The sequence below is a fragment of the Crotalus tigris genome, unplaced genomic scaffold (genome assembly GCF_016545835.1).
Source record: "Crotalus tigris isolate CLP2741 ecotype Arizona unplaced genomic scaffold, ASM1654583v1 scf7180000019147.1630427, whole genome shotgun sequence".
In the NCBI taxonomy this organism is placed as follows: Eukaryota; Metazoa; Chordata; class Lepidosauria; order Squamata; family Viperidae; genus Crotalus; species Crotalus tigris.
The window spans coordinates 1,363,570-1,391,326 of record NW_024097401.1 but is presented as its reverse complement, the minus strand read 5'-3'; the positions used below and the strand labels follow the sequence as shown (position 1 = coordinate 1,391,326).

The 27,757-nt window shown below is 39.0% G+C and overlaps 1 protein-coding gene across 6 annotated transcripts in view; it reads right to left on the bottom strand.

The window, feature by feature from the left end:
- Window positions 1–27,757, bottom strand: part of GBF1 (golgi brefeldin A resistant guanine nucleotide exchange factor 1) — a 123,038-nt gene that overhangs the window by 22,322 nt on the left and 72,959 nt on the right. For all 6 annotated transcript variants that reach the window (XM_039360044.1, XM_039360043.1, XM_039360046.1 and 3 more), the window contains exons 23-32: window positions 27,561–27,654; window positions 23,246–23,422; window positions 19,519–19,583; window positions 18,608–18,731; window positions 12,114–12,185; window positions 9,874–9,968; window positions 7,328–7,481; window positions 5,066–5,285; window positions 2,778–2,932; window positions 730–973 (exon numbers count right to left, since the gene is read on the bottom strand). In XM_039360044.1, the coding sequence (XP_039215978.1) occupies window positions 730–973; window positions 2,778–2,932; window positions 5,066–5,285; window positions 7,328–7,481; window positions 9,874–9,968; window positions 12,114–12,185; window positions 18,608–18,731; window positions 19,519–19,583; window positions 23,246–23,422; window positions 27,561–27,654 (1,400 nt within the window). The remainder of the gene's footprint in view (window positions 1–729; window positions 974–2,777; window positions 2,933–5,065; window positions 5,286–7,327; window positions 7,482–9,873; window positions 9,969–12,113; window positions 12,186–18,607; window positions 18,732–19,518; window positions 19,584–23,245; window positions 23,423–27,560; window positions 27,655–27,757) is intronic.

Below are 27,757 nucleotides of genomic sequence, written 5' to 3'. Positions count from 1 at the left end.
TAGATGCCAGCAAGAGGAATTCAGATTCTGGCATAAACCTCCATGATGTGCCGTCAATTTGTAACACTGGTAATAAAGGCTTTAGGATAAACATGCCTGGAAGTTCTTTGAAATGTTTCATTAGTCGGAACCATGACAGATGTATGGGTGCGAAAGTTGGACTCTAAGAAGGGCTGACTGAAGAAGAATTGATGCTTTTGAACTGTAGTGCTGGTATAAATTATTGTGTATACCAGGGGTCTCCAACCTTGACAAGTTTAAGATTTGTGGACTTCAACTCCCAGAATTCCTCAGCCAGCTTAAAGTTGCCAAAGTTGAGGATCCCTGGTATATACTATGGACAGCCAGAGCAACCAACAAGGAAGCCGAATCATATAAAACCAGAAACGTCACTAAAAGCCAAAATCACATTTACTTTGCCCATGTCACGTGTGCAAATTCATTGGAGAAGTCAATGATACTAGGAATGGTTAATGGACAAAAAAGAAGGGGCAAGGACTCGCTGGCTTGATACCATCAAAGCTGATACAATGATATCCAACAACTGAAAGAAGCTGTGTTTGACAGGGTAGCATGAAGAGCAGTTGCCTATAAAGTTGCCAAGAGTCAGACATGACTGAACGGTTAAAACTACTACTACTACTACTACTACTACTACTACTACTACTACTACTACTAATCAATGTTACTATTTTAGAGTTCTGTTTTGCTGATAGAAATCTAACTTACCTCCATTCAGGCTGGCTTCCACAAAAATACGGATTGTCTTGACGCACAGCTCAAAGTTCTCAGGGGTTACATGAGCTGCATCTCGCACAATAAAAGATAAGGACTCAACACACTTCATGAGAGATTTGGTATTATGAGGACCCAGGTCAGTTCCCACCGTCAGACTATACTGATTCACCAGGGGAGAATTGCCTAGTCTGGAAAGTCCAGCCATGGCTGAATTATCAATGTCATCTTTCCCAACCTGTAAAGTAGAGATTATTCAAAGGTTAAAGGACAGCCTACATTCTAACTGAAGCCAGTGTGCTTTTTAAATATAATTTTATTAAAATTGTTATAAAAATAGCAGAAACTAATAGAACTGAACTTAGGGAAACAAAAAGAAAGCCAAAAAAAAAAAGAACAAAAAGTGCAGGGAAAAAGAAGAAAAAGAAAAGAATGAATATAATAAAAAAAAGGAAAATAAATATTTAAAGAAGAGACTTCCAACTTTCTCTACAAGTATAAACCAATTTAATAACTCTTCACACTCTTTAGGTTACAAACAGATAACTCTTCATCCCATATCCCAGGGGTAGGCAACCCTGGCTCTTTTATGACTCGTGGCCTTCAACTCCCAGAATTCCTGAGCTAGCCATGCTGAGGGGAAAGGAAGAGATTTCCAAGCTGAGCCATGCTGGCTTAGGAATTCTGGGAGTTGAAGTCCACGAGTCATAAAAGAGCCAAGGTTGCCTACCCCTACCATATCCCATCCCTTACAATATCTATAAGCAAATTGATAAAATATCAATTTGTCAATCCTGGCATCAGCAGAAAGTCCAGAAAGGGTTGCCAGAATTTTGCAAAAGTCTTATTTTACCTTTGATCAAATAACTTCATATTCCCTTTTTTTTTACTTATAGCAGTCTTAATTTTTAATTCAATGATTGCTGTAGGATTTGATTTCTCTTCAATCTTTATCCCATGACAGAGGTTTTATCAATCCTCTTTTGTAGATTCCCTTCCACCCCTCAAAAAAAAAAAAAAAAAATTCCAAGTCATTCTCTTGGTTTATCATTTATACTTTCCTTTTAATTTTTAAAACTTCAGCTTTATCTGTCATATCAGATAAAATCTGTTCCACATCTGTCATTCCTCCATTAAAAATATTTTAGATATAGTTTGTCCATAAAAGCAGACATCAATACCAATGGTGTTCTTATTATAACTAATTTCTGGCTGTATTCTGTAAAAGATTTTCTTTAATATTTCTGATGTTATATTTTGTAAGTCCCAGTATTAACTGACATCACAAACAGGGTTTTATTTTTTTTCCTGCTGCTTAGAACAGTGATGGCAAGCCTTTTAGAGACCTAGTGCCCAAGAACCACCCCACCCCCCACCCTATTTCCCACCCCACCCGCAGGGCCACTCACCACCTGCACGGCCCGCTGCAGATCGCCCAGGTGGCCCAGCAGCACCATGGCGGTCACGCCCTCCCCCTGTGCCCCGCAGCATCATCTGCACGCGACGAAGCGCGAGGGCAGAGTCTTGTCCTCGCTACCCGGCTGCCATGTCCTTGGCTGCTCCGTGCGGGCCACACCAGTGGGCGACTCTCCTGCAGGGGGGCTGCTGGTGAGGACGGGGCCGCGGGGCTGGGGAGACAGCGCGAGTGCCCACAGGGAGGGCTCTGACTCCCGCCTCTGGCACGCGTGCCATAGGTTCGCCACCACTGGCTTAGAATCTTTAGTCCCCTCTAGTTTCTAAAATAACCACATCTTTATGTTGACTTGCAATAGCTATAATAACCAAAGTCTCTATCCCCTGAGAAGCTGTTTATTTTTTATAATTAATTCTAAAATCTTTTATTAAATGTCAATATTCCAAATTTACCTTAACCACTACTGAGGACTTAGAACAGAGTTTGCGTATGCAGAATTACTTTCAACATGGTAAACGAAGGACATGATCTTTTTTAATTTTTTCAAACAATTGATGGAGAAAGCCCCTAATTATTCATTCATCTCGGATATATATATAAAGAGATCAAAACACTTAAAATTACTTACCACTAGCCAGCCGCTGTTCATGACGTCTACATCAGTGACAGAGCGATGCAATTTACCTTGCTTGCTATGATCTGCGTATACCTCCGAATCAGAAGTGTAGCCACGATCTAGGCTGGCTTCATTTGGATGATAGATCTCACTGTCTGACTGAGCTCCTTAAACAAACAAACAAACAAACAAAATGGAATGAGGCAAATGTGCAAAAGCTTATTTTTATTTATGTCATCACATACTGTTATTATGATGGAAATGCAAATACTCCGATGGTGCCTTGGGCTAACGTGATTTGACCACACTATGAATGATGACATACAACGTTGACTGGGAGTCGTGCCAATCGTAGCAAAAATGCGGGAAGGAAGACTTAGATCAGACAAGTTTAAAATTGTTGAATGGTCAAGACTCTCATTTTAAAGACCATTGTTCATATTGAAAACTAAATAGATGCTGACACCTAGTGGTGGACAAAGATTATGACAGTGATGATCTCCATAGAGAACTTGCCAAAACCTGGGAAAAGCTAATCTGTATTTATGACCCTCAAAGCTTTAACAACAAAGAACAGCTGTGCCAAAAAAAAGACAACAATCTGGGCTGCAGACAAAGAGAGAATTATAAACTTTAGGGGAAAAAATCTTTTTTGAACTTTTTGGATTACAAATATCTATTTAACTGGGACTCTAAAGCTATTTGCAGATAAGAAGGAAAACTTCAACTTTTGGCCATCATGGATCAGAGACATGTAGATAGAACACACCAAGAAAACATAAATACCTCTCAGGAGGAGATATATAGTATACTGCAAATAATTCAAACAACAATGAGTTCAAATCACAAAGAAATCCAAAATAAATTTGAAAATATAAATCAATCTATTTCTAAGTTAACTCTACAACAACAAAAAAAAAAACTTCCAGGAAACAACAACAGAGAAGGAACAGACAAAACAAATAAGTGGACATAAAATTGAAAATAGAGACTCAAAGATTCTATTCTATTCTATTCTATTCTATTCTATTCTATTCTATTCTATTCTATTCTATTCTATTCTATTCTCTCTGAAATTACAGTCGTGTTGTAAGTGCCACATACATGCATGCATATACACACAATTCATGATAGTCTGTAGGCAGAATTGAGCCCAACAAGCTTCTGATCTGGCTCTCCTTACCATGAGGCACCATTTTAAAGCTTCAGGAATGTCATAAATCTGTGCTTTTCTTTTCCTTCCCTTTCTGGTACAAGGGGAAGCAAAGCTGAGAATCCATCATTTTAATACATTTTGCTGCTTTAAGTCTAAACCTAGGTCACCTTTGATTCCCAGCAGAAAAAGCAAGCATCTTCTACACTTACTTTACCCCAAGAATCTACTAGTTTGGAGCTCTTTATACAGTCTCTATCCAGTATATTGCCCTCTCCTCATCAATTTTGGAGGAAAAAAAATGAGAGGCAAGTAATTGTAGAGAATAAGGGAGATGACTTTGATTGCAACATGCAGGAAACTTTATCTAGGCAAAAGGGGATGAAACTTTTTTTTAAGGCTAAAATAACGAGATAACATTCAGAAATGATTCTGGCAGATAAGTCTCTATTCACTTAAGTATAATGAGGAAGGGGAAGTACAGCACAATCAGATTTGCATGATTCTGTTACTCTAGCTAATCATAATAAGAATAGTTTTAGCATTTATATGGAGTTGATTTGTGGGACTCTCAGTAAGTCAGTTCCACAATATTTCCAGGGTACCTTGAAGCAGCAACTTCCTAGAAGCTGCATACTGATGAAGCTGCATACTGATAGCCATGAATCCTTCCTATAAATTTTATTTCCATGCTTCTAGTCAAAACATACCGTAAATGCCGGCGTATAAGACGACTTCCGCGAGCACTGAAATCGGCGCCAAAGACGGGGGTCGTCTTATACGCCGAGTCGTCTTATACGCCGGAAATACTGGTAGTTTCCGGTGTATAAGACGACGTTCTAGGAATGTAGCCCGGCTATAAAGACGGGGGTCGTCTTATACGCCGGGTCGCCTTGTACATCGGCATTTACGGTAGTTTTTAATCTGCTATTTTTATATTTAATCATAATGACTGGAAATATGAGTGATAAAAAATGAAAAAGGTGAAAACTGCTGGTTTTTAATCCTTTGATGAAAGAAGTTGAAATCAGACCTGCTTTTCTGCGATGCTCTTTACTGAACAAAATGGCTGAAGCAACAACTGCTAACTTAACAGATTGGTAACATGCTTCCCAACAAGAAAACCCATTTCCACTGACCAATTTACCTGTATCATTCTCTGTTCTTGTAGGCTGCAGCGTTGGCGGTGGTTTCACCCCAGAACCAATGCATTCCAAGAGAGTGAAGAGCGTGTACCAGTCTTCTCCAGAGTGAATATTGGCAGCATTAGTCTTGAGAAGCTCATGAAGGCCATATGCAATCTGATGACTTGCCTTGTTTAACATGCTGGGTTTCATCATGAGCAGGATTCGCAAGGAGAGCAACACCTATTCAGAGAAAGATCATGGTAACTACAAGAAAGGCAAATTATACCTATACCAGATTCGTGTTTGCTATCTACTAGCACAGTGGTTCTCAACCTTTTTAATGCCGCGACCCCATAATACAGTTCCCCATGTTGTGGTGACCCCCAACCACTTATACATCACCAGGTGCCAGGGACGTGGCCAAAGAAAAGGGGGAAAAAATGGTGGACAGCCTTGTTTGGTGACCCCCGTGAAATGGTCGTTCGACCCCAAATGGGGTCCCGACCCACAGGTTGAGAACCACTGTACTAGCAGAACATTCAAGTCTGTATTATGGAAGAGTAACTAGATTTGTAATTGTATCTTCTTGCCTGGTGAAAAATCACAAAGCTTTTTTCTCCTGAATTTATTCATACTTTAAATCTTTTGAAACACGGAGAAAGTAAAAAGAGGGAAGTAGTAATAAGTAGCAGATCTGTAATAAAAATATATTGGGTTATTTATTAGAGGCCACCCATCTCACACACAAGAGTCATATTTAAAAATAATATTGTGCGTAAAGAGTTTCTAAATGCAAAGTTTTAAATCTTTCACTGCCATTTCAGAATGGAAAAGAGAGCATGAAATACAAAATTTACGCTTAAATGAAATAAATTTTAAGTGGGGATGACAGAAATGAAGGAATCACCTCAGACATTTGCTGCATTGCTATGATATAGCAAATGATATCTCCTTTTCTGACCTCTGTGTGGGGTAATCTATTGTCTGATCAACCTTGTGGCTTAATCTCAAAAAACTTCCATAACATCAAACAATGTGGGGGAGGCGGGGCTGGGGCGATGGCGCATGTGCCCACAGAGAGAGCTCCGAGTACCGCCTCTGGGGCGCATGCCATAGGTTCACCACCACTGGCTTAGAGCAGTGTTTCCCAAACTTGACAATTTTAAGGCATGAGGACTTCAACTCCCAGAATTCCACAGCCAGCAACGCTGGCTGTGGAATTCTGGGAGTTGAAGTCCACATGCCTTAAAATTGTCAAGTTTGGGAAACACTGGCTTAGAGGAATGTTTGGAGAGTGAGACTCCCGTGAAGCAGGAGCATTTTATTCCAAGGAGACCTGAGAGAGCAAACAACGATGTTCCTTCGGAAAGATTCACCGTTCATGAGGTAAAAGTATATAACATGTTTTATGAGCCCCCAAATTACCATTCTGTTTATTTATTAGGTGTAAGTTAACTATGAATATTTTCTGAATATGAAAAAGGATTGTCTCTCTTGAAAAAGGATAACAGAAGGAGTAAGATCTGAACGAAAATCTCAAACACAGTCACTACTATCCATTTGGGAAGAGCACAGATTGTCCTTCTTTTTCTTCTGGTTTTCAGACACGAGCAATCGCGCACATGCAATTGTGCTCTTAAATCCAAAGCTTGGATTCAGTGATTTACCAGGAACAGAAAAGCAACTGGGGCGAATGTATTGATATCCACTACAATCTGTGATTTGCATGTATCAGTTTTTCTCTATGTGTGGAGTTAAGCTGAATCATGTACCTTGCTCAGAAGCTGAAATTTAAGTACACACGTCCTCTAAAAAAGTCAGCCTATTTTGCAAAAGAGAGAGAGAGAGGGGGGGGGAGGGAGAGAGATGACAACGGGACAAAATTCCTTAACGTGCCTCTGTCACAAGCAAAACAAGTAGAGGGAGTACCCATTCAACGGCAAATTCAGCACTTTCTAAATCATTAGTGACTCATCCATAAACTCCAGAAACTGTGACTATGTCCAATAGATGTCCTGAAAGAACATGCAAAAATTCTGGAAATACTTTTCTTGCGATGGTCAAAACAAAAAACAAAACAAAAGGAAAGGTAGGAATTCTACCCTTAACATACGTTCTGACGATACTTTTATTATTGGAACATTCCCAGTAATTTATTGTGTGGGTATGGAGGCCATGAGCATGAACCATGACCATAAAGATAACAAAGGAGCTAACACTACAGAGACACCATGAAATCAGTCCCTTCAGAAAACTAACTCATCACACAGAGCTGTATTTACCTGGGCACTTATTTCTTCTCTGCGCAGAAGTCGGATGGCCAGTCTCAACAGTCCCACTACTGCTCTTTCCACTAGACAACAGTATTCCATAGCATTAACACATAAATGGTAAAGGTGATCTCGCATTGCCTGCCAAACGAAGGTCACACGATCCCTATAGAAAGAAAAAGAGTATTGTGGGGGAAAAGATAAACCAAAACGCAGGCTTTATTCTAGGCAGCTGATAGTTGGAATGTGTGATCAATGTATGTGAACAGTTTACTAAAAGCCAATTTGGTTTAGGTGCTGCCCTTAATTAGGAGACTGTAAGTGTTGGTCTTTCATTAAAGCATGGAAGCCAGCTGTGTGATTTTGGGACAGCCACTCTTAGCCCAACTCAGAAGTTGCTGCTGCAGAAGAAATTTTGTTGTTGTTAATTGCGAAATCGTGTCCGACCCATCGCGACCCCATGAACAACATTCCTCCAGGTCTTCCTGTCCTCTACCATCTTCTGGAATACATTTAAGTTCACACCTACTGCTTCAGTGACTCCATCCAGCTATCTCATTCTCTGTCGTCCCCTTCTTCTATTGCCCTCAATCTTTCCATTATGTACACTGCCTTGAGTTGTACAAAATAAAGGCAAGCTACAAATCAAATAAATAATTTAACCAAAATTAGGGTCTACTAATCAATGCCAGCCAGCAATAATTCTGCTGACAGAAAAATAGATTATTTGTCCCATCCATCCAATGTTAACACCAAACTGGTACTGTCACCAAATAAGTGTCAGTCTATATCTCAAGGTTAGTGGAGCGATTTGGTATTGCAGCTGAAAATAAGATGTTTGGTTCAAATTTTAATCATAGCATTCTGAATGCCAGAGGATAATGATTAAAATCACTAGCTATATTCAATGCCAGGTTGTTGTAGACAGAAACTGTAAACAGGTATTTACAATCTTAAGTCCGCTTGAGGGAGTGAAATATGCAACAATACATTAAGAGAAAGAATTACTTTCCTGTGAGTATCTTAATTATTAGCATTTGGTATTCATTTATGACTGTTATTACAAATGGTAAGCATAAATTGTGATGTTTGGAGAAAGTACTGAATATCTCTTGAACTGTTTGTAGGAGTGAGTTTGATGTTAATTTTCTTAGTTATTATAGGGTTACTTTTGGATAGATATAATAACTTTAAAGAAAGCTCAATTTATCATTAATTGCATTCAGTTCCTTATCAATTAAAGAGATAACATCTGCTTTTCTATATAATGCCTAGCTAGAAATTCTTCTTGAGAAATGTTATCAGCTAGTTGATAAAGACTTTTTCTCTTGCTTTTTAGTACAAGATTTTAGTACGATGCCAATATTGTAATATTAATTACATATGCTGGTGATTAGGACAAATACACTTGGTCTTTAGCTTGATAAATTTATAGTGAGATTGAGATATCTGATGTATTTGTATTAAATGATCAATACTCAAATGTATCTGTAGAGAAATTTCCATTTAACTCCTTAGCTTATATGAACAGTTTTGTCCCTTCGGTGAAATGTTAATTTTACAGGGTTTTCCGCTTTTATGTGGGAGTGTAACCATACGTGTATGCATATAAAGTACAGCACATAATTAATACATGTATTAATCTATGTAAGATACACATAGACATACACATATTTATTCATGTACTAACAGTGTGATGGATTTTTAAAAGTCTACGACAGGTCTCAGACAATCAATTAATCAATGTGTAATCTTACTAGACTATCTGCACTTATGATTGTTTTCTAAGTGGAAATTAGCCCATGTTGTCGTCTTATGTGGTGACTGTTGTTAATTTTATACAGGTAGTCCTCAATTTATGATGAGTTGCTTAGCAGCCATTTGAAGTTACGACAAACCTCCCCAGGACTACTTATGACCAGAATAAAGTTCCAATAGCTGGCCTGCAATCACACGATCACATTTTGAATGCTCAGTGCACTTATGGCTGTTTGCAGTGTCTTGCAGTTATATGACAGTTATTTACAAGTTTTTGCTGGAAACCAGCATTTATTTCAGCTTTCTGGCAAAAAGCACCCACTACAAACAATGACCTGCAAAAAAGACACTTAACAACTGCAGGAAAAGGGATTGTAAAATCCAGTGAGGTCATGGGGTGAACCATTTAAAACTGGCACGACTAACAAACATAATTCTGGATTCAATTACAGTTGTAAATAAAGGACTATCAGTAATTAGTGGAAAGAGATCTCTTAGAAGTCAGCTTCACCCTAAGAAATGGGTCATATTTGGGGACAGATTGGAGGAGATCAAGCAGATTTTGATACAAAAATCTCACCAACACAGCTCCCTCATTATGTATCAACAAGTCATTACAGACTCTTAGTGACAATATAGATTTTCTCCATGGCGTTAAGAATGAAATAATCAAATTTGATTGCTGTTTGGGATATTCTTCAACCCGACAATTTACCTGAGTTTCCAGTTTGAAGAATGCTATCAAGTAAAATGAGAAGTTCTCAACACTTTTACCAAATCGAAAGGTGAAATGGGCTCACCTATTTTCCAGCACAATTCTCAGAAGCATCTCCAAACAGAAAGCACAGTCGTCTTCATCATACGTTTCCTCATCGGGAGACACAGATATGAGAGCCTGGAGCAGCCAAAGAATATTCATATATTTAACATTGTACAAAAGTGAGAACAGATACAATAAGCTGCTGCAACGATCACGGAAATGAAAAATCAAACAAAGTTTTGTAGGCGTAGTATTATACATTTATTTTTTAACATTTGTCAGCTCCTCTGATTTGGAAGATGCCAATAGCTCACAAGAACCAAACTCATTTTAAAAATATTATCACCTCAATAGCATAAAAGCAGTGATTATAGGTGTCCAGGTCCATCCTGGATAAAGAGGAGCCAAGGGAGCTGTTATAAGAGTACTGTGAGGAATATTCTTAGCATCTGCTAGAACAGTGGTTCTCAACCTGTGGGTCGGGACCCCATTTGGGATCGAACGACCATTTCACAGGGGTCGCCAAACAACGCAGTTCGCCATTTTTTCCCCCTTTTCCTTAGCTGTGCTACTCCCTTTTATTCTATTGGCTTTTGAAAGCCAATAGAATAGACTCTCTTGAATAGAATCTAATTCTATTGGCTTTCAAAAGCCAATAGGAATTGTCCAGGCTGTCTCTGCCGGGCTGAGCCCGCCAAAAGTCCCATTCTGCAAATGGTGCTTCACCAGTTGAGTAGTCCTCGAATTATAATCGGTTGAGTAGTCCTCGACTTACGACCGGTTGGGGGTCGCAGCATTAAAAAGGTTGAGAACCACTGTGCTAGAAAAAGCTACTCAACTTCACTCTGTTGGACTGTAGTGGACAAATCCTTGGAAAGTGACCAGCGTTTTGAGGTCTGTCGTTTGGAAAGAATTCGAGTTAGCCGGTCCTAAAGAAGTGAACAAGGAACTTGTGGCTGTGTCATCATTTCTGTTCTGGGCCCATGGCTCTCCTGATTGGTTGAAGCCTCCTGAGAGGTGGCGTGTTGGGTCAAAGTGGTGATTAATGCTTTTCTTGCAGGATGGGATGGTACAGCCTTCTTTGAAGGACGTGGGGTTATAGCTCTTTCTCAACTGTTTTAGACCGCTTTGATCAAGTCTCCAACCTCCCCTTTTTAGGGAAGGCTGTTGACAAGGTGGTTGGTGTTCAGCCATAGAGAGTCATGAAGCAGACTATTTGGACCCCTTTGAGGCTGGGTTCAGGCTAAGGGACAGTCCTGAGACATGTGCAGATGTCCTTTGGAGAGGTGCTACAATTATCTTGGCCCTCCTGGATAATCCCAACAGTAGGATTGTCTCTCTGAGCTGTCTTCGGAGTTTGGCAGTGTGAGGTGGTTCCCTTCCTTTCTTCTTTGGCCAGTTTCAGTTGGTATTAGTTGGGGAGAGAGGTCAAGGCCTAGGGCTCAGGTCCCACTCCTCTCTTCCTAACATTTACATGAAACGACTCAGGGAGGTGATTCACAGCATGAATTATACATCTCCACCTCTGGCTGGGCAGGTGATGCTGTCATAGTGCTGACCGAGTGCTGGGAGGCTGTACATTAGGTCTGGATAGGGAGGAACCAACTGTGACTCAACCCTGGCGAAACAGATTGTTTGGGGTTTTTGGCTTCTAAGTCAAACCCAACTCCAGCAAATGCACAAGAGTCATCAAGCACACGGAGGCCAACAGTGTCCAGCAACAGCCACAGCCCACCAGCCCCTTGGCGCAGTGCACGTAAGTCCAAGCGCAGAGGCAGAAGTGGTAGGAAGCAGGATATCGGGATGTGCTGCGCGGCCACCTGGCTCGGACTTACCTACGCTGCGTCAAGGGGCCAGCGGGTTATGGCTACTGTCGGACAGTGTCGACCTTCGCATACTCCCACCTCTTGTGCTGGCCACGTCCACCCCCCCACCCCGGGCTTATTTTTGGGGTAGGGCTTATATTAGGCCCATCCCCAAAAATCACGCTAGGACTTATTTCCTGGGTGGGTCTTATTATGGGGGAAACACAATAGCAGAAAGCTAAGCACGGTAATTGTTTATCTCTGAAAGAAAATGAAACCAAAATAGACAATGTAGCACCAAGTAATTTCTAGGGGGATAGAACTCTAAGCTAGCAATTATTTTCTTATTTTAATATGCAAGCCATACAAATCCATCCAAAATGAGCAATGACATCTCATTAGTCAGAGTAAGTTTTCTCAAATCTCTGCAACGGGTTCATTTCTCATCTGCCTGAAAGGCTAACTCAAGCCTCACCTTCATTAATTCCTGCAGGGACTCAAGTTGCAGAAACTTGCTCTCAGTGATTAACTTCTCTGGATCACATTGCTGTAAAGTGGAAAATTAGAAGACAAATAAAGTATTAATCTCATACGGCAGACCTTGTAAAATATACATAGTATAAACACCTTAAGGGTCCACAAAGTTCTAGAATATACTGCCTCTTTATTAATACCCCATACTAATTTTAGGAGGAAGGACTCCTTGGTCTGAATCCAGCATCTTTTTCTCAAGAAATTAATAGCAATAGCAGTAGCACTTAGACCAGTGTTTCTCAACCTTGACAATTTTAAGGCATGTGGACTTCAACTCCCAGAATTCCACAGCCAGCAATCCTGGCTGTGGAATTCTGGGAGTTGAAGTCCACATGCCTTAAAATTGTCAAGGTTGAGAAACACTGACTTAGACTTATATACTGCTTCACAGTGCTTTACAACCCTCCCTAAGAGGTTTACAGATGTCCACTTCCAGAAGTCCGTTCTAGGCCTTAGAGGCCCAAGCCTGTATCCACACAGAGAACTGGAAGTTCAGGTATTTGAATCCCACCACTGGACTCACCTCCAACAGCAGAAAACATTCTGCAGCCAAGAAGGCTCCACACACATTTTTAGTACTCAGGTGACCCTGAGGACACAGGTAAACCTCCAAATGGCCTCCACGACTCTCTAAAACAGTGGTTCTCAACCTGTGGGTCAGGACCCCATTTGTGGTCGAACGACCATTTCACAGGGGTCGCCAAACAACGCAGTCCGCCATTTTTCCCCCCTTTTCCTTAGCTGTGCTACTCCCTTTTATTCTATTGGCTTTTGAAAGCCAATAGAATAGACTCTCTTGAATAGAGTCTAATTCTATTGGCTTTCAAAAGCCAATAGGAAAGGCTGTCTCTGCCCTGCTGAGCCCGCCAAAAGTCCCATTCTGCAAACGGTGCTGCACCAGTTGAGTAGTCCTCGACTTACGACCAGTTGGGGGTCGCGGCATTAAAAAGGTTGAGAACCACTGCTCTAAAAGAATGCAAATGACCAGCTGTCTGCAAGGAATATAAATCCTTCCATTCCCCACCATCTAGTCAAGAGCTGAAAAAGTTTCTTGGATGAGAAGCGAAACGTCTTCAAAGAAAAACAAGAAAGTCCAGTTGCCTCCTGAAAGAGCACCTTTGGGACAATTAAAATATCTATTTCCAATCTTTTAAAACCATCACTTTATAACTACACATCATAATCTGACGTTGAGACACGGTTTCATATTTTCAGGTGTACATGTTCTTTCGAACATGGACACTGACAGTTGAACTGTAGAATCAGATCCATCACTTCTCAGTGCTAAGAGATCTGCAAATATTCCATCTGAATTCAAGCTATGCAAGAAAAAACAGATTACCAAGAGAAGTGCCTGTGAGGTTCATGAAGAAATCAACAAGAGATGAAGTACTGAGAAAAGTGAGAGAGGAACCCTTACAGTATAAAAATAAAGAAATTGTGGTCCTAAAACAGATACCCCAAGAGAGCAAGGGATAGCCGGAGACACTACCATTTTCTAACTACAAAATTGATTGCCAAAGGCATAAATTTCAGATGGCTAATGCCAGAATGAGCCGAGATGGCGCAGCAGTTAGAGTGCAGTACTGCAGGCCACTTTAGCTGACTGTTCAGCAGGTCAGCGGTTCAAATCTCACCGGCTCAAGGTTGACTCAGCCTTCCATCCTTCCGGGGTAGGTAAAATGAGGACCCAGATTGTTGGGGGCAATGTAAATATATATATATACATTGCTTACTGGTGTACACCGCTTAGAGAGTGCTTGCACTTAAAGCGGTATATAAGTCTCATAAAATAAATAAATAAATAAATAATAAACTGGAATAACACAAAATATCGACTGGACACAATTTGGAAAGCAGAGGACTTTGAAGTAAGAAACAGAGTAATTTTGGATGAAGGACTGTATCAACAACAAGAGGATAAGCAGATGGGAGAGACGGCCCAAGGAGCAACGGCACAAGCAGAGCAAGAGAAGGAGAAAGGTGAACAAACAGGTGAAGGAGAAGGAACTGCCAGAGAACAAAGGACTACAAGATCGACTAGACCAGTGGTTCTCAGCCTTTCTAATGCCGCGACCCCATAATACAGTTCCCTATGTTGTGGTGACCCCCAATCACTTATACATCACCGGGTGCCAGGGGTGTGGCCAAAGGGGAAAAAAATGGCGGACAGCCTTGTTTGGCGACCCCCGTGAAATGGTCGTTCGACCTCAAATGGGGTCCCGACCCACAGGTTGAGAACCACTGGACTAGACCAAAATATAAGTAATGAAAGAGGAAATGGAGAAAAAAAATGAAATTTGTTCGGTAAACGTAAATGGATTAAACTCCCCAATAAAAAGAAATAAAATTTTTAGGAAACTTCAGAAATTAAATATAGATATAATCTGTTTACAAGAGACACACATAAAAAAAACAACATTATAAATTGTTGGAATACCCGAAAATGGGGAAGCTTCATTATACATCAGCACAACAAAAGAAACGAGGGGTGGCGGTATACGTTAAAGAGACAATAGATTCTAAATTAATATATTCAGATGAAGAAGGAAGAATTGTAATGATTGAAATATATTTACATCAAAAACAAATACTGTTAGTGGCAATTTATGCCCCAAAGGATAGTCAAGAACAATTTTATCAAAGATTACACAGGAAATTAACAGAAATGGAATACCAAAATATTTGTTTAATAAGAGACTTTAATGCGATAGTAGATGAAACAATGAATCACAACAGTAGCAAAACAGGAAAACCCGTAAGAAGAAGACTACCCAAAACATTCTTTGATATGGCAGAAGAAATTGGAATACAAGATGTCTGGAGAGAAACCAACCCTCAAAATCGACAATATACCTTTTACTCAAATAGCCATAAATCTTGGTCAAGAATTGACATGATTTGGATGACTTCTGAATTAAAGATGGACATACAGGAAATTGAGACAGAAATAGGCACATGGGCAGATCATAAACCTTTAAAAGCGACATGGAAAGGAATACAAAAAAAAAACAAGATGGATTTTAAATCAATCTATACTAAAAGACAAAGAATTCATAGAGTTGGCGAAAAGAGAAATGGAATTCTTCTTTAAAGAAAATAAAGAAGAAGATACATCACTACAAAATGTATGGGATACAGCTAAAGCGTATTTTAGAGGTATAGCTATAACATATATGGCAAAGAAAAATAAACAGAGAAGACAGAAATATTTATTATTAAAAGAAAAATTTAGAAAGTTAGAGACAGAATTACAACAAAATCCACAGAAAAGAGAAATGGAAATAATAAAATGTAAGCTGAATTTGTTGGACTCAGAAAAATTGGCGGAACAAATAAAGAGAGCAAAACAAAATTTCTTCGAAAATGCTAATAAGCCAGGAAGATGGCTAGCTTATAAGCTCAAAAAACAGGAGAAGAAAATAATACATAATTTAGTAGATGGGAAAGGTTGTTTACAATTTAAAAAGGAACAAATAAAAAAGATAATTAAGAAATATTATGAAGAATTGTATGGTAAAGAGGAGGCTGTAAGAGAGAGAATTGCTCAATATCTAGAACAGTGATTCTCAACCTTTCTAATGCCGTGACCCCATAATACAGTTCCCCATGTTGTGGTGACCCCCAAGTGGGTGTGGCCACCAATAAGAGGGAGTAGGACAGCTAGGGAAAATGGAAAAAAATGGCAGACAGCATGGTTTGGTGACCCCCATGAAATGGTCATTCGACCCCAAATGGGGTCCCGACCCACAGGTTGAGAACCACTGATCTAGAAGAAAGTAAATTGCCAAAAATTCCAGAGACATTCAAAACTATGCTAGAAGAAAGAATAACAATGATGGAGATATTAGAGGCTACAAAACGACAAAAGAATGGGAAAACACCAGGCCCAGATGGGCTACCGGCGGAACTTTATAAAAATCTACAAGATACATTAAGCGAACCACTGAAAGATGTTTGTAATGGACTATTGTTAGAGGCCAAACTTCCAAATACATGGATAGAAGCAAATATTACCTTGATACCAAAAGAAGATTCAGACTTGACGTATATTAAGAACTATAGACCGATTTCATTACTCAATGTAGATTACAAATTTTTTACTTCAATAATGGCAGAGAGATTGAAAAAATACTTAGTTGAATTTATACATCCAGATCAAAACGGCTTTTTACCGAAGAGACAAATTAAAAACAATTTAAGGCTGATAATGGACGTATTAGAATATTATGAATTACACCCAGGGAAACAATTAGCACTAGTGTTTTTAGATGCCCAAGAAGCGTTTGATAACGTTTCCTGGCAATTTATGGTTCAGCAATTACAAATAATACATTTTGGAAAGAATTTTACAAATACGATAAAAACAATATATAGCAACCAGACAGCAAAAGTGATAGTGAATGGAGATTATACTGAGAGCTTTGAGATAAGAAAAGGTACGAGACAAGGGTGTCCACTATCTCCATTATTATTTATCTTTACTTTGGAAGTATTAAATAGAAGGATAAGACAGGACACAGAAATTAAAGGATTGAAAATAAAAGATGAAACATATAAGTTACAAGCATTTGCTGATGATTTAGTGTTTATCTTGGAAGAACCTTTAGAGATGATTCCTAAACTATGGGGAAAGATAGAAGAATATGGAGAAATGGCAGGACTAAAAATGAATAAAGAAAAAACTAAAGTAATAGTAAAGAACCTCACAGATAAACAAAAAAGGCAAATACTAGAGAAAACAGAGGTACAAATAATGAAAAAAATTAAATATTTAGGTATTCATCTTTCGGCTAAGTGTTTGTCAATAAAAGAAGACAATTATATAAAATTATTGAAGCAAATACAGCTAGACTTGGAAAGACGGAAAAATCTGCAGCTGTCAATATTAGGAAGAATTGCTACAGTAAAAATGAATGTGTTGCCGAAGATTTTATTTCTATTTCAAATGATTCCGATAAAACTTGAGAGAAAATTCTTTCAAGATTTAAATTCATTGGTTTTAAACTTTATTTGGCAGGGGAAAAAAGCTAGAATTAAGATGAAAACATTACAAGATGCTAAGGAAAATGGAGGTTTTGGGTTGCCGGAATGGACGTTGTATTACCAAGCATCTGTGTTAACATGGGTGAAAGAGTGAATAACACTTAGAAATAAAAGGTTACTGTATTTAGAGGGACATGATTTACAATTGGGGTGGCACGCTTTCTTATGGTATGGGAAAAATAGAGTCCATAAGTACTTTCAAAATCATTTTATAAGAAATGCCTTGTCAACAGTATGGGAAAAAATTAAAGCTAAAATATATTTAAAAATTCCAGGGTGGTTATCAACGATGGAGGCATTTATACATCCGAACTTGGTAGACTTTGAAAAAATATGGACATATAAAGATATTCTAGATATTGATGGGAAATTAAAATCTAAACAAGAACTGGAAAATCAGGGAATTAACTTGTCCTGGTGGGCACATTTACAGATACAAAGTAGATATGAAAAAGATGTAAAAATGTATGGATTTTATAAGGATCAAACTGCGTTTGATAAGATTTTGTTAACCTCAGATGAGAAATTAATCAAGAAAATGTATAACTTTTTGTTAATTTTGGATATGGAAAGTGAACAAGTGAAAGAAACAATGACAAGATGGGCAAAAATTGTTGGTTATAATATAGAATTAGAAAAATGGCAAATGTTATGGGAGAGAAAGTACAAATTAACAATGTCAACCTCATACAAAGAAAATCTGTATAAAATGTTTTCTAAATGGCACTTGCCACCAGCAAGATTAGCAAAAATGTTTAAAAATATGTCAGATAGATGTTGGAAATGTAAACATAACATAGGCACGTAGTATCACATTTGGTGGACATGTGGTAAGGCAAAGGCTTACTGGAGAAAGATACATATGTGGTTAGAAAAAATATTGGGCGAACAAGTAGATTTTAAACCTGAACTTTTTTTACTAGGTACTATGCCTGAAAAGACCAATAAGCAGAAATTACATTTAATTTTACACATTACTACAGCAACGAGAATAATTTTTGCACAATACTGGAAGAATGAAGGACTGCCATCAGAAGAAGAAATAACCAGGAAAATATTGGAATGTGCAGAGATGGACAGTTTAACTATGAGGTTGAAAGATAAAGAAGATACAGACTACTATCAAATTTGGAACCTATTTTATTCTTGGCTAGAGGAAAGAATGAAGGATTAGGAATTGAACATGTATTAGCATAGCAAACTCCAGACAACTTGTTGATTGGAAAAATTAACATATGTTGATGAAAAAAAAAATCAATAAAATCTTTACTCAAAAAAGATCTGTCCGTCAACAAGGGAAAGAAACATTTATGGCCACAATTACTCAGTGGATTAAAGATTTGATGTTCTACTCTATATGCCGTTATCTTTTATCCGAACCCAAATTACCTTTATACACTCCAGGGCCATTCTCTTTGCTTCCTGATTCTCTGTGGATGGTCCTCTCATACCAGATTGTTCTGTGCCACTGAGTGTCAGCCAGTTAACAAAAATGAGCACTGTAGACTCTCCCCTACAAAAGACAAAAAACAAAACAAAAAAACATGCTTTATAGATCAGTGGTTCTCAACCTTTTTAATGCCACGACCCCCAACCGGTCATAAGTCGAGGACTACTCAACTGGTGCAGCACCGTTTGCAGAATGGGACTTTTGGCGGGCTCAGCAGGGCAGTCAGCCTGGACAATTCCTATTGGCTTTTGAAAGCCAATAGAATTAGACTCTATTCAAGAGAGTCTATTCTATTGGCTTTCAAAAGCCAATAGAATAAAAGGGAGTAGCACAACTAAGGAAAAGGGGAAAAAAATGGCGGACTGCGTTGTTTGGCGACCCCCATGAAATGGTCGTTCGACCCCAAATGGGGTCCCGACCCACAGGTGGAGAACCACTGTTATAGATAGAGGAGGAAGGAGAAACTTGCAAATAGAACTCAGTATCAGAGGCCCAAATCTAATGCAGCCAAAATGCTCCAATTTATTCACGAGAGAGATGTATCAGCAACTTTATTAGAAGTCCAAGGATTGCAAATGTACAAACAAATGCTATCAAATTAATGGAGGTATAGAGGAATCTCAAACATCTCAATGGGGATAAAACATCCTCAGGAGACACAGAACATTAGATATAGACAAAAACTGTGAAACAGACAAAAGGCTATGCCTGCTGGTTGGAATCTAACAAAGAGAAATTTGCACTATGTGATATAGATTCCACCTATTTTCTCTAATATCTAATACTTTTATATACAAATATAGAAGTTCACGCTTTTCTGCCAATCTATTCCGTTATCTGGGTTACCCACCGATTAGAAGGGGTTTCTTCTCGCTGAAGAGAGACCTTGCCATTGGGATCTACAAAATCTTCAACCTGTAGATCAAATCAATAAATTACTACTTTACAATGTATTGTATTAAACTATTCCAATATCGCTTTTCACTGCATTATTAGTGCATACTGCAAACACCTGCATGCGTACAGAGACACACACACAGAAACACATCCCTAAAATGATTTTGAAAAAGGCCACTAAAATAATAGGCACTGAAAGATAAAAGCATAGCAATAATAAAACCAGTCTTGGGGTTCTGTGGAGCCTCCTCAATATGACAGGGCTGTGGTTAATTTAGATCAGAAGACCACAGCACAATTTCTGATTTGCTTTCTGGCAAAGGAGAAATATCGTTCGTTACCTGTGGCAAGCACTTTTCTGTCAAAATAGCTCTATCATCTGTATGTGTTCACAAACTCCACTTTTATCTGGCAGTCACAGGTCTCAGAGCTTGCAAGATATTATGAATTCGGATACATAATGAAAATGGTTTTCAGAGATAAGAGTTTTTAAAAATTATAATGGGGTTAATTTATAGACTCTTGTTTCCTTTCCTTTTTAAATTGAAAAAGAGGTGCTCTTTTTCAGTAATGCATTTGAGAGATTAAAATATATATATATATATAAGTTTACTGTAACTTCAATCTTACAATGTTATGAGGCAGTGACAGCAAACAGCTGCTAACTTTTGTTTTTGTTCTTATCTTTCAAGCTTAATTGGCTGGCTGAAGGCTGATTTATTTCAACCTCTGCTGGATTCTTTCTGCTTCCTTTTTTGCTTTCTTTCTTTGATTTTTTTTGACTGCTCTTATCCATTCCTGCTTTCCGTATGACTCTGGATTTGTATTTTATTAACCTGCAAAAACGTTTTGGATTAAAACAACCAGAAAATATTTTCTCTGCCTTCTTCGCTTGCTCCCTGCTTTGAGCAACAACATATCAGATTACAGAAAAGGAGAAGGGGGCTGGCATTCAAGCGGGAAAACAGAGTCTGATTAGCAACTGTGCTTTTATATAATAGGAGAGAACTCTCTGGATGGACAAGTAGCAAATGATTTTTTTTTTAAAGGGGTTTGAAGGAGAATGGGAAATGGACTTAATACATCTAATTCAGGAATGACCTCATCTGTTTTTCGGGGGAAGATAGATGGGCTTTGGATATTGGACTTATTATATCAATCACTTAAATATGAGCCAACAATGGGCTGCAGCTGCCAAAAAAGCCAACACAGTGCTAGGCTGCAATAACAGAGGGATAGAATCAAGATTATGCGAAGTGTTAATACCACTTTACAAGGCCTTGGTAAGGCCACACTTGGAATACTGCACCCAGTTTTGGTCACCACGATGTGAAAAAGATGCTGAGACTCTAGAAAGAGTACAGGGAAGAGCAACAAAGATGATTAGGGGACTGGAGGCTAAAGCATACAAGGAACGGTTGCTGGAATTGGGTATGTCTAGTTTAAGGAAGAGAAGGACGAGGGGGGACATGATAGCAGTGTTCCAATATCTCAGGGGCTGCTCCAAAGCAGAGGGAGTCAAGCTATTCCCCAAAGCACCTGAAGGCAGGACAAGAAGCAACAGATGGAAACTAATCAAGGAGAGAAGCAACCTAGAACTAAGGAGAAACTTCCTGACAGTTAGAACAATTAACCAGTGGAACAACCTGCCTCCAGAAACAGTGAATGGTATAAGGTTTCCTGCCTGAGCAGGGGGTTGGACTAGATGACCTCCCTTCCAATATTATTATTATTATTACTATTATGCATCATCGCACAGTCAGCCAGATGTTCAGACTGGATTTGGCATTTTGTCTACCTATCGAGTCCTTACCCAGGACCTGGGATAGGCAGATGTGGATGTTTGATGGTATTACAGATTATCGTCGCAGGATGGAAGCAGTTCCTAGTAAGGCCGCCTTTTGCAATTGACTAATAGCGTATTTGTCAATGCCAATGGTGTTCAAGTGGTGCTCCAGTTGTTTTGGGATTGCACCCAAGGAGCCTATTACTATTGGTACTACCCTTATTATATTATATTATTATTATGGATCATCACACAGTCAGCCAGATGTTCAGACTGGATTTGGCATTTAGTCTACCTATCAAGTCCTTACCAAGGACCTGGGATAGGCAGATGTGGATGTTTGATGGTATTACAGATATTATTACTATTATTATTATTATTATTATTATTATTATTATTATTATTATTATATCAATCAATCACAAATAGATAAGAGATGGTATAAAGCAGGGGTCCCCAACCCCCAGTCCGTGGACCAGTACCAGGCTGTGGCATGCCAGCAACCGGTCTGCACAAACATGCAAAGCCCCATCCGCGAGATGTAGGTAGCACCCAAAACCACGCCCCCTCCGGTCCATGGAAAAATCTCTCTCCACGGAACGGGTCCCTGGTACCCAAAAGGTTGGGGACCTCTGGTATAAAGAAACAAAAATTTGATCTGGGATCAATTAAGGTTAATATTTGGGATGATCTGGGATTGAAGCCCTGGTAAATTTTCTATGAGTTGTTAATAGAGGATTTTGGAATTTCAATCTTCTCTTTCTCTGACTATTGTTCCCAATATTATTGTTTTTTTCTTTAGGCTATTTTGACATTAATGTAGTTTACACATGACAGGCTAGCAATTTCTAAATAGATTTACTAGTTTAATAGTTAAAATTCTTTTGGCCTGTTTTGCAAGGGGTGGAAACCAACATTATTGCATTATATTAATCAGCGTTCAACTAGTTATGTGTATATGTGTTAGTCTTGCTTTCTTTTTCTTATGACACTTTTTCTTTTTAATGTCTTTTTTGTTGTGTTTTTTATTCTTTTGTCTTTTTTAAATATTTTGGTGTTTTGTATTTTAACCTTTTTTGTTTGTTTGTTTGAACAAACTAAAAATTTCTCAAAAAGAAATACAGGAAGATCTTGGCTTACAACCGTTAATATAGCCAACATTCAAAAGAGACTTATAAATGGTCCTTGATCATGCAGCATCCCTGATACAGATGCTTGGCAACAGATTTGAATTTCGAACAACTGCAGCATCCCACAATCATGTGATCACCATTTGCAACCTTCCCTGCAAAGTCAACAGGAGGTCTTGCAAACTGCTCCTGCTGCCTTTTCTCCTGAGGAGACTATGAGTAGCATGGGGATCTCATATTCCACAGCATCCTTACATCATCACTTGTACCTATGCCAGGGGTAGGCAATCTTGGCTCTTTTATGACTCGTGGACTTCAACTCCCAGAATTCCTGAGCCAGCCATGCTGAGGGGAAAGGGAGAGGTTTCCAAGCTGAGCCATGCTGGCTCAGGAATTCTGGGAGTTGAAGTCCACCAGTCATAAAAGAGCCAAGGTTGCCTACCCCTGAACTATGCCTATACTCCATAGAGCTCACCCACACTCACACCCACCCATTTGTGTACCCACCTGAACTCGGGCCTGCCTGTACCACTCACCTGCATACGTCCCCATTCTCTCAAATACAAAACTGTATGTCATTATATTTTATAAAATCCCAATCTATAGGTTTTTTTTTTTAAGATAGCATTTAACATTCTGAAAAAAAAAACATTTTAAAACATTTAAGCTTTTTTTTTGCGCTTTGATTATACAACAAAGCCCAAGCATGGCAAATCCTTGTCCTCTCACCCAATTATCCTAGCATCTATTGTCATTTGTTTTACCTCCACCATGGTTTTTGGCAATAATTCTGCTCTGAAAAGTTGCAACATTGCCTCCATTATGTTTTTCCAGCCCTCTCGTAAAATATCACCATGTCGATGAGCCAAGTGGAACACAGTCTTCGCTGCAATATGGGCTTTTGGATTGCTTCCAAAAACTGTTGGCAAATTCTCAATTGACTGCAAGAGAAAAGTACAAATAAATAAATTCTTATTTTTTAAAAAATCTCAAGTTTGGTATCAAGTATTAACTCAAAACAGAAAGACCTGATTTAGTCAAATGTTTAGTCACGATATTTGAGTAAATTTGACTAATATTTCACTACTTTCACAGCCTATATATATTGCAGTATACTGTCTGTAACTAGTTAGGTAGCTCTTCACTCTTTTTAAGGTTACAACCAGATACTGCTTCTTCCCATAATCTATCCCTTATCTAGAAGCACATCCATAAAACATTGACTTTTCAATCCTTGTGTTAGCAAGACGTTTTATAAAAGTTTGCCAGAATTTCATAAAAACATGGCTTATTTTGACCTTGATAAAATAAGCCAACTTTGTATTCTTTCCTTTTACCTATGACAATCTAAAATCTTTAATTCATTCAAATATTATCTTAGGATTTGATCTCTCTTCAGTTCTTGTTTGTCCCATTGCACAGGCTTCTTTGGGCTTAACACATAAATACAATAAAAAGATATCATCCAGGTCATCCTCTTGGTTTATCATTTGCACTTCCCCTTAATTTTTAAAACTTCAGCCAGCTTCTCCAAACGATTCTCTTGGCTTGTCACTTGTATATCTAATTTAAATAACTTCGGTCTTGCAATCCATACTTTTTAAAATCCAATATTTCTGATTCTACTATTTCTGCATCAAGCACAATTTGTTTCACATCTGTCATCCTTCATCCTTTAAACATGGTCTATTCATAAAAGTAGGCACCGGCTACTAGTTTTCTGGCCTCATTTTTTAAAGATATCTTTTAATACTTCAAATGCTATAGTGTTTTGTGTCATTTTGTAAATCCCAATTCCAATCAAAGCCAAAGGCACTTTTTTTTTTCTTTTTGACTGGAATCCTTAGTCCTTCTGGTATCCAATTTAAATACTATGGTCTCAAATTTTTGTAAGCACTTAACAATATCCAAAATAATTCTGATTCCCACAAAAGCTGCTTATTTACTGGAGATTTTAAAGAAAAGTTTGAAAAGGTCCCATGCTTGTCCAGGGGGTTGGACGAGAAAACCTCCAAAGATCCTTCCAACTCTTTTGTTATACTATAGTAAAATTTTGAAAATTCCAGATTTGTCTGGACCTTTCAATCATTTATAACTCTTTTGCTTCAACATCTTATTTAACTTTTTCTGGACTTGTGGGGAAGAAATGGCAAACTCCACAAAAAGCAGATTGATGATTATAGCAGAATGAAGAGTTGGCAAATAGACCGGCTTGTTGTAATTCCTGTCTGGACAAACAAGAAGGCTTGAGATTGCCCACAAGTGTGCCACTCAACACTGCTCCTCAAAGGAGTGCAAGAGAACTGTCTCTGGCAGGTTTAGAGCTCTGAGAGACAAGGGAATAGCCATTTTTTTCAACCAGGATTGGTAGATTCAAAAAGACACTGGGTTTACATATAAGTAGTCCTCAATGTGTGACCCCAAAATTTCTGTTGCTAACCGAAATAATTGTTGAGTTTTGCCCCATTTACATCAGTTGTTAAGTGAATCACTGCAGTTAAGTTAGTAACATGGTTGTTAAGTGAATCTAGCTTTCCCATTAACTTTGCGTGTCAGAAGGTTACAAAAGGTGATCACGCATGATTCAGGACACTGCAATCGCCTTAAATATCAGACAGCTGCCAAGAATCTGAATTTTGATCATATGACAATGGAGGTACTGCAATGGTTATAACTATGAAAAATAATTGTAGGTCACTTTTTTCAGTGCTGTCGTAACTTTGAATGGTCACTAAATGAACTTGTCAACTCTACAATGAACCTGGCTGCAATCAACGTGGTTGTTCTAGCTTGCCACATGAAAGGGAGTGGGGGAAAAGTAACTTTGGTAGTCTAAATATTATGTCCTGTGGGAACCCAAGGTCATTCTCTCGCTTGGAAGAGGGAGCGTTGGGCGGTTGGTCAGAAAGCCCGCCAAATTGCTCTACTGGGTAGCGTACTTTGTAACATAGCACTGGGGTAGGAACTTCTATTTTGTAATAGTGAAATTATTTGGAGGGAATTTCAGACTTGGTTTCACATTTGACCATGCCGATATTTTGTATCCAATAAACATGTTCTTTGAGGAAGCTTCAAGCCTCAGAGTTCTGATTTATTTGGTTCCATCTATTGGAACCTTGAAAGAACTATTGTAAGTTGAGGATTACCTGCAGTTCCTTTTGTGGAATCTTTGGTGCTTTGAGTTTGGCTCAGAGATTGGCTATGATGTTACCTAGTGGAACCAATCTCTAAGCCAGGGGTGTCAAACTCAATTTCATTGAGGGCTGCATCAGCATTGCGGTTGCCCTTGGGGGGCCGGGTGGATATGGCCAGGGTGGGAGCGGCCTACTGAGTGGGCGTGGATGGAGTGGGTGTGGCCTACTGGGTGGGCATGGCCAGCTCTACATCGTTCGTGTCAAGGGTGCCTGTGGGAGCCTAGCCTGGAGTGGGACAGATCTGAGGGTCTCTGGCAGAAGGGGGTGGGAACAGGGCAAGCACCAAGGCATGGAGCATTTCTTCATTCCTCACAAAGGGTGACATCTCCCCAGCATGCACCCAGAGGGCAGGACAAACGCAGCAGGCGCTGGTTCCTCACTGTTTCTGGACGGCCTTGTGGAGCTAAGACTGAATGCATTTCAGCATAGATGGCCACCACAAAATTGTACATTGGCTCCCGGCCGGCCTGGGCCAGGGCCAAGGCAGCGGGGGCCATTCCCTCACTGTTTCCAGGATGGCTTCGCAGGCCACATGAAGTCACTTTGCTGGCTGCATCCGGCCCCCGGGCCTTGTGTTTGACATGTCTGCTCCAAGCCAATCTCAGAGCACCAAAGACTCCACAAAAAGAAATACAGGTAGTCCTCGACTTACGACTTTTTTTCTTGCAGATATTTTATTACCCAACTAGGTAACGCTGATGATGTTACCTAGTTAAGTAATATCTGCAAGAACACAACTAAACTCAGAGAGTACCAAGGACCTATAGTTCAACCTTCAAGATTTACTTCTATTGATACTTCCTTTTCCAACCACTTTTGGAAATTGCTTATTAAGAGCAGTTAATAATTTTCAATTATTATGAACTTTGGATCAATAGGTTTTCTAGCACAGGGTGGGTTTTCTTCAATTCTTGGTGAAAGACGTTTTAAGTACAAGTTTAAAGACTTTTTAAAAATATAGTAAACAGCAAAAGAATGACCAGAACTTTGATTTTGGAAAGTTACGAACAGACCAAGGGTCCACTGAAATAAGATTTTGAAATTAATTATAAGAATCCTTCTTGTAGGAAGATGCTTTTGTTTTCAATTCTCTAAAAAAAAATGGCAGGATGGAACTTTGAAAGTTGGACATCCTGGGTAACCAGAAAGAACTAAAGATTAATATTAACTAATCAAGTGTTGATATTTAATCGAAAGGAAAATCAACCTCAGCGAGTGGTCCTCAATGGAACTGCATCTATATGGAGGGAAGTGTGTAGTGGGGTGCCCCAGGGCTCTGTTCTGGGCCCAGTACTCTTCAACATCTTCATCAACGATTTGGATGAAGGGATAGATGGGGAACTCATCAAATTTGCAGAGACACCAAGCTGGCAGGAATTGACAGGCTTTACAGAAGGATTGGACAGACTTGAACACTGGGCACTAACTAACAAAATGAAATTCAATGGTGAAAAAAGCAACTACATTTAGGCAAGTCCAGCTGATGCTCAATAGTAGACTGTTTTGAAATATAATTATAAGACATAGGCTGCATTCTTGATCAGGAAGATGCTTTTGTTTTCAATTCTCTAAAAAAAAATGGCAGGATGGAACTTTGAAAGTTGGACATCCTGGGTAATCCAGAAAGAACTTCCTGACAGTGAGAACAATTAATCAGTGGAACAGCTTGCCTCCAGAAGCAGTAAATGCTCCAACACTGGAAGTTTTTAAGAAGAGACGGGACAGCCATTTGTCCGAAATAGCGTAGGGTTTCCTGCCCGAGCAGGGGGTTGGACTAGATGACCTCCAAGGTCCCTTCCAACTTTACTACTATTACTATTACTAACTCTGTTCATGGACTAGGTTTAAATTTAAATTATTTACACGTCTCCGTTTGACAACTTACCTCACTGCTGAGGGCTGTGAATTTACAGAGAGAAATGATGAGGTTGTCAAAAACATCACTGAGGCCGTAATGAGCAGAGATCATGGCGCATTTTCTGAAAGGCAAATCATAATGCTGTAAGAGAAATCACACAGATGCTTCAAGAATGATTCGCTAGATTTTTCACATTATATTTCTGCAATGCAAACAACAACAAC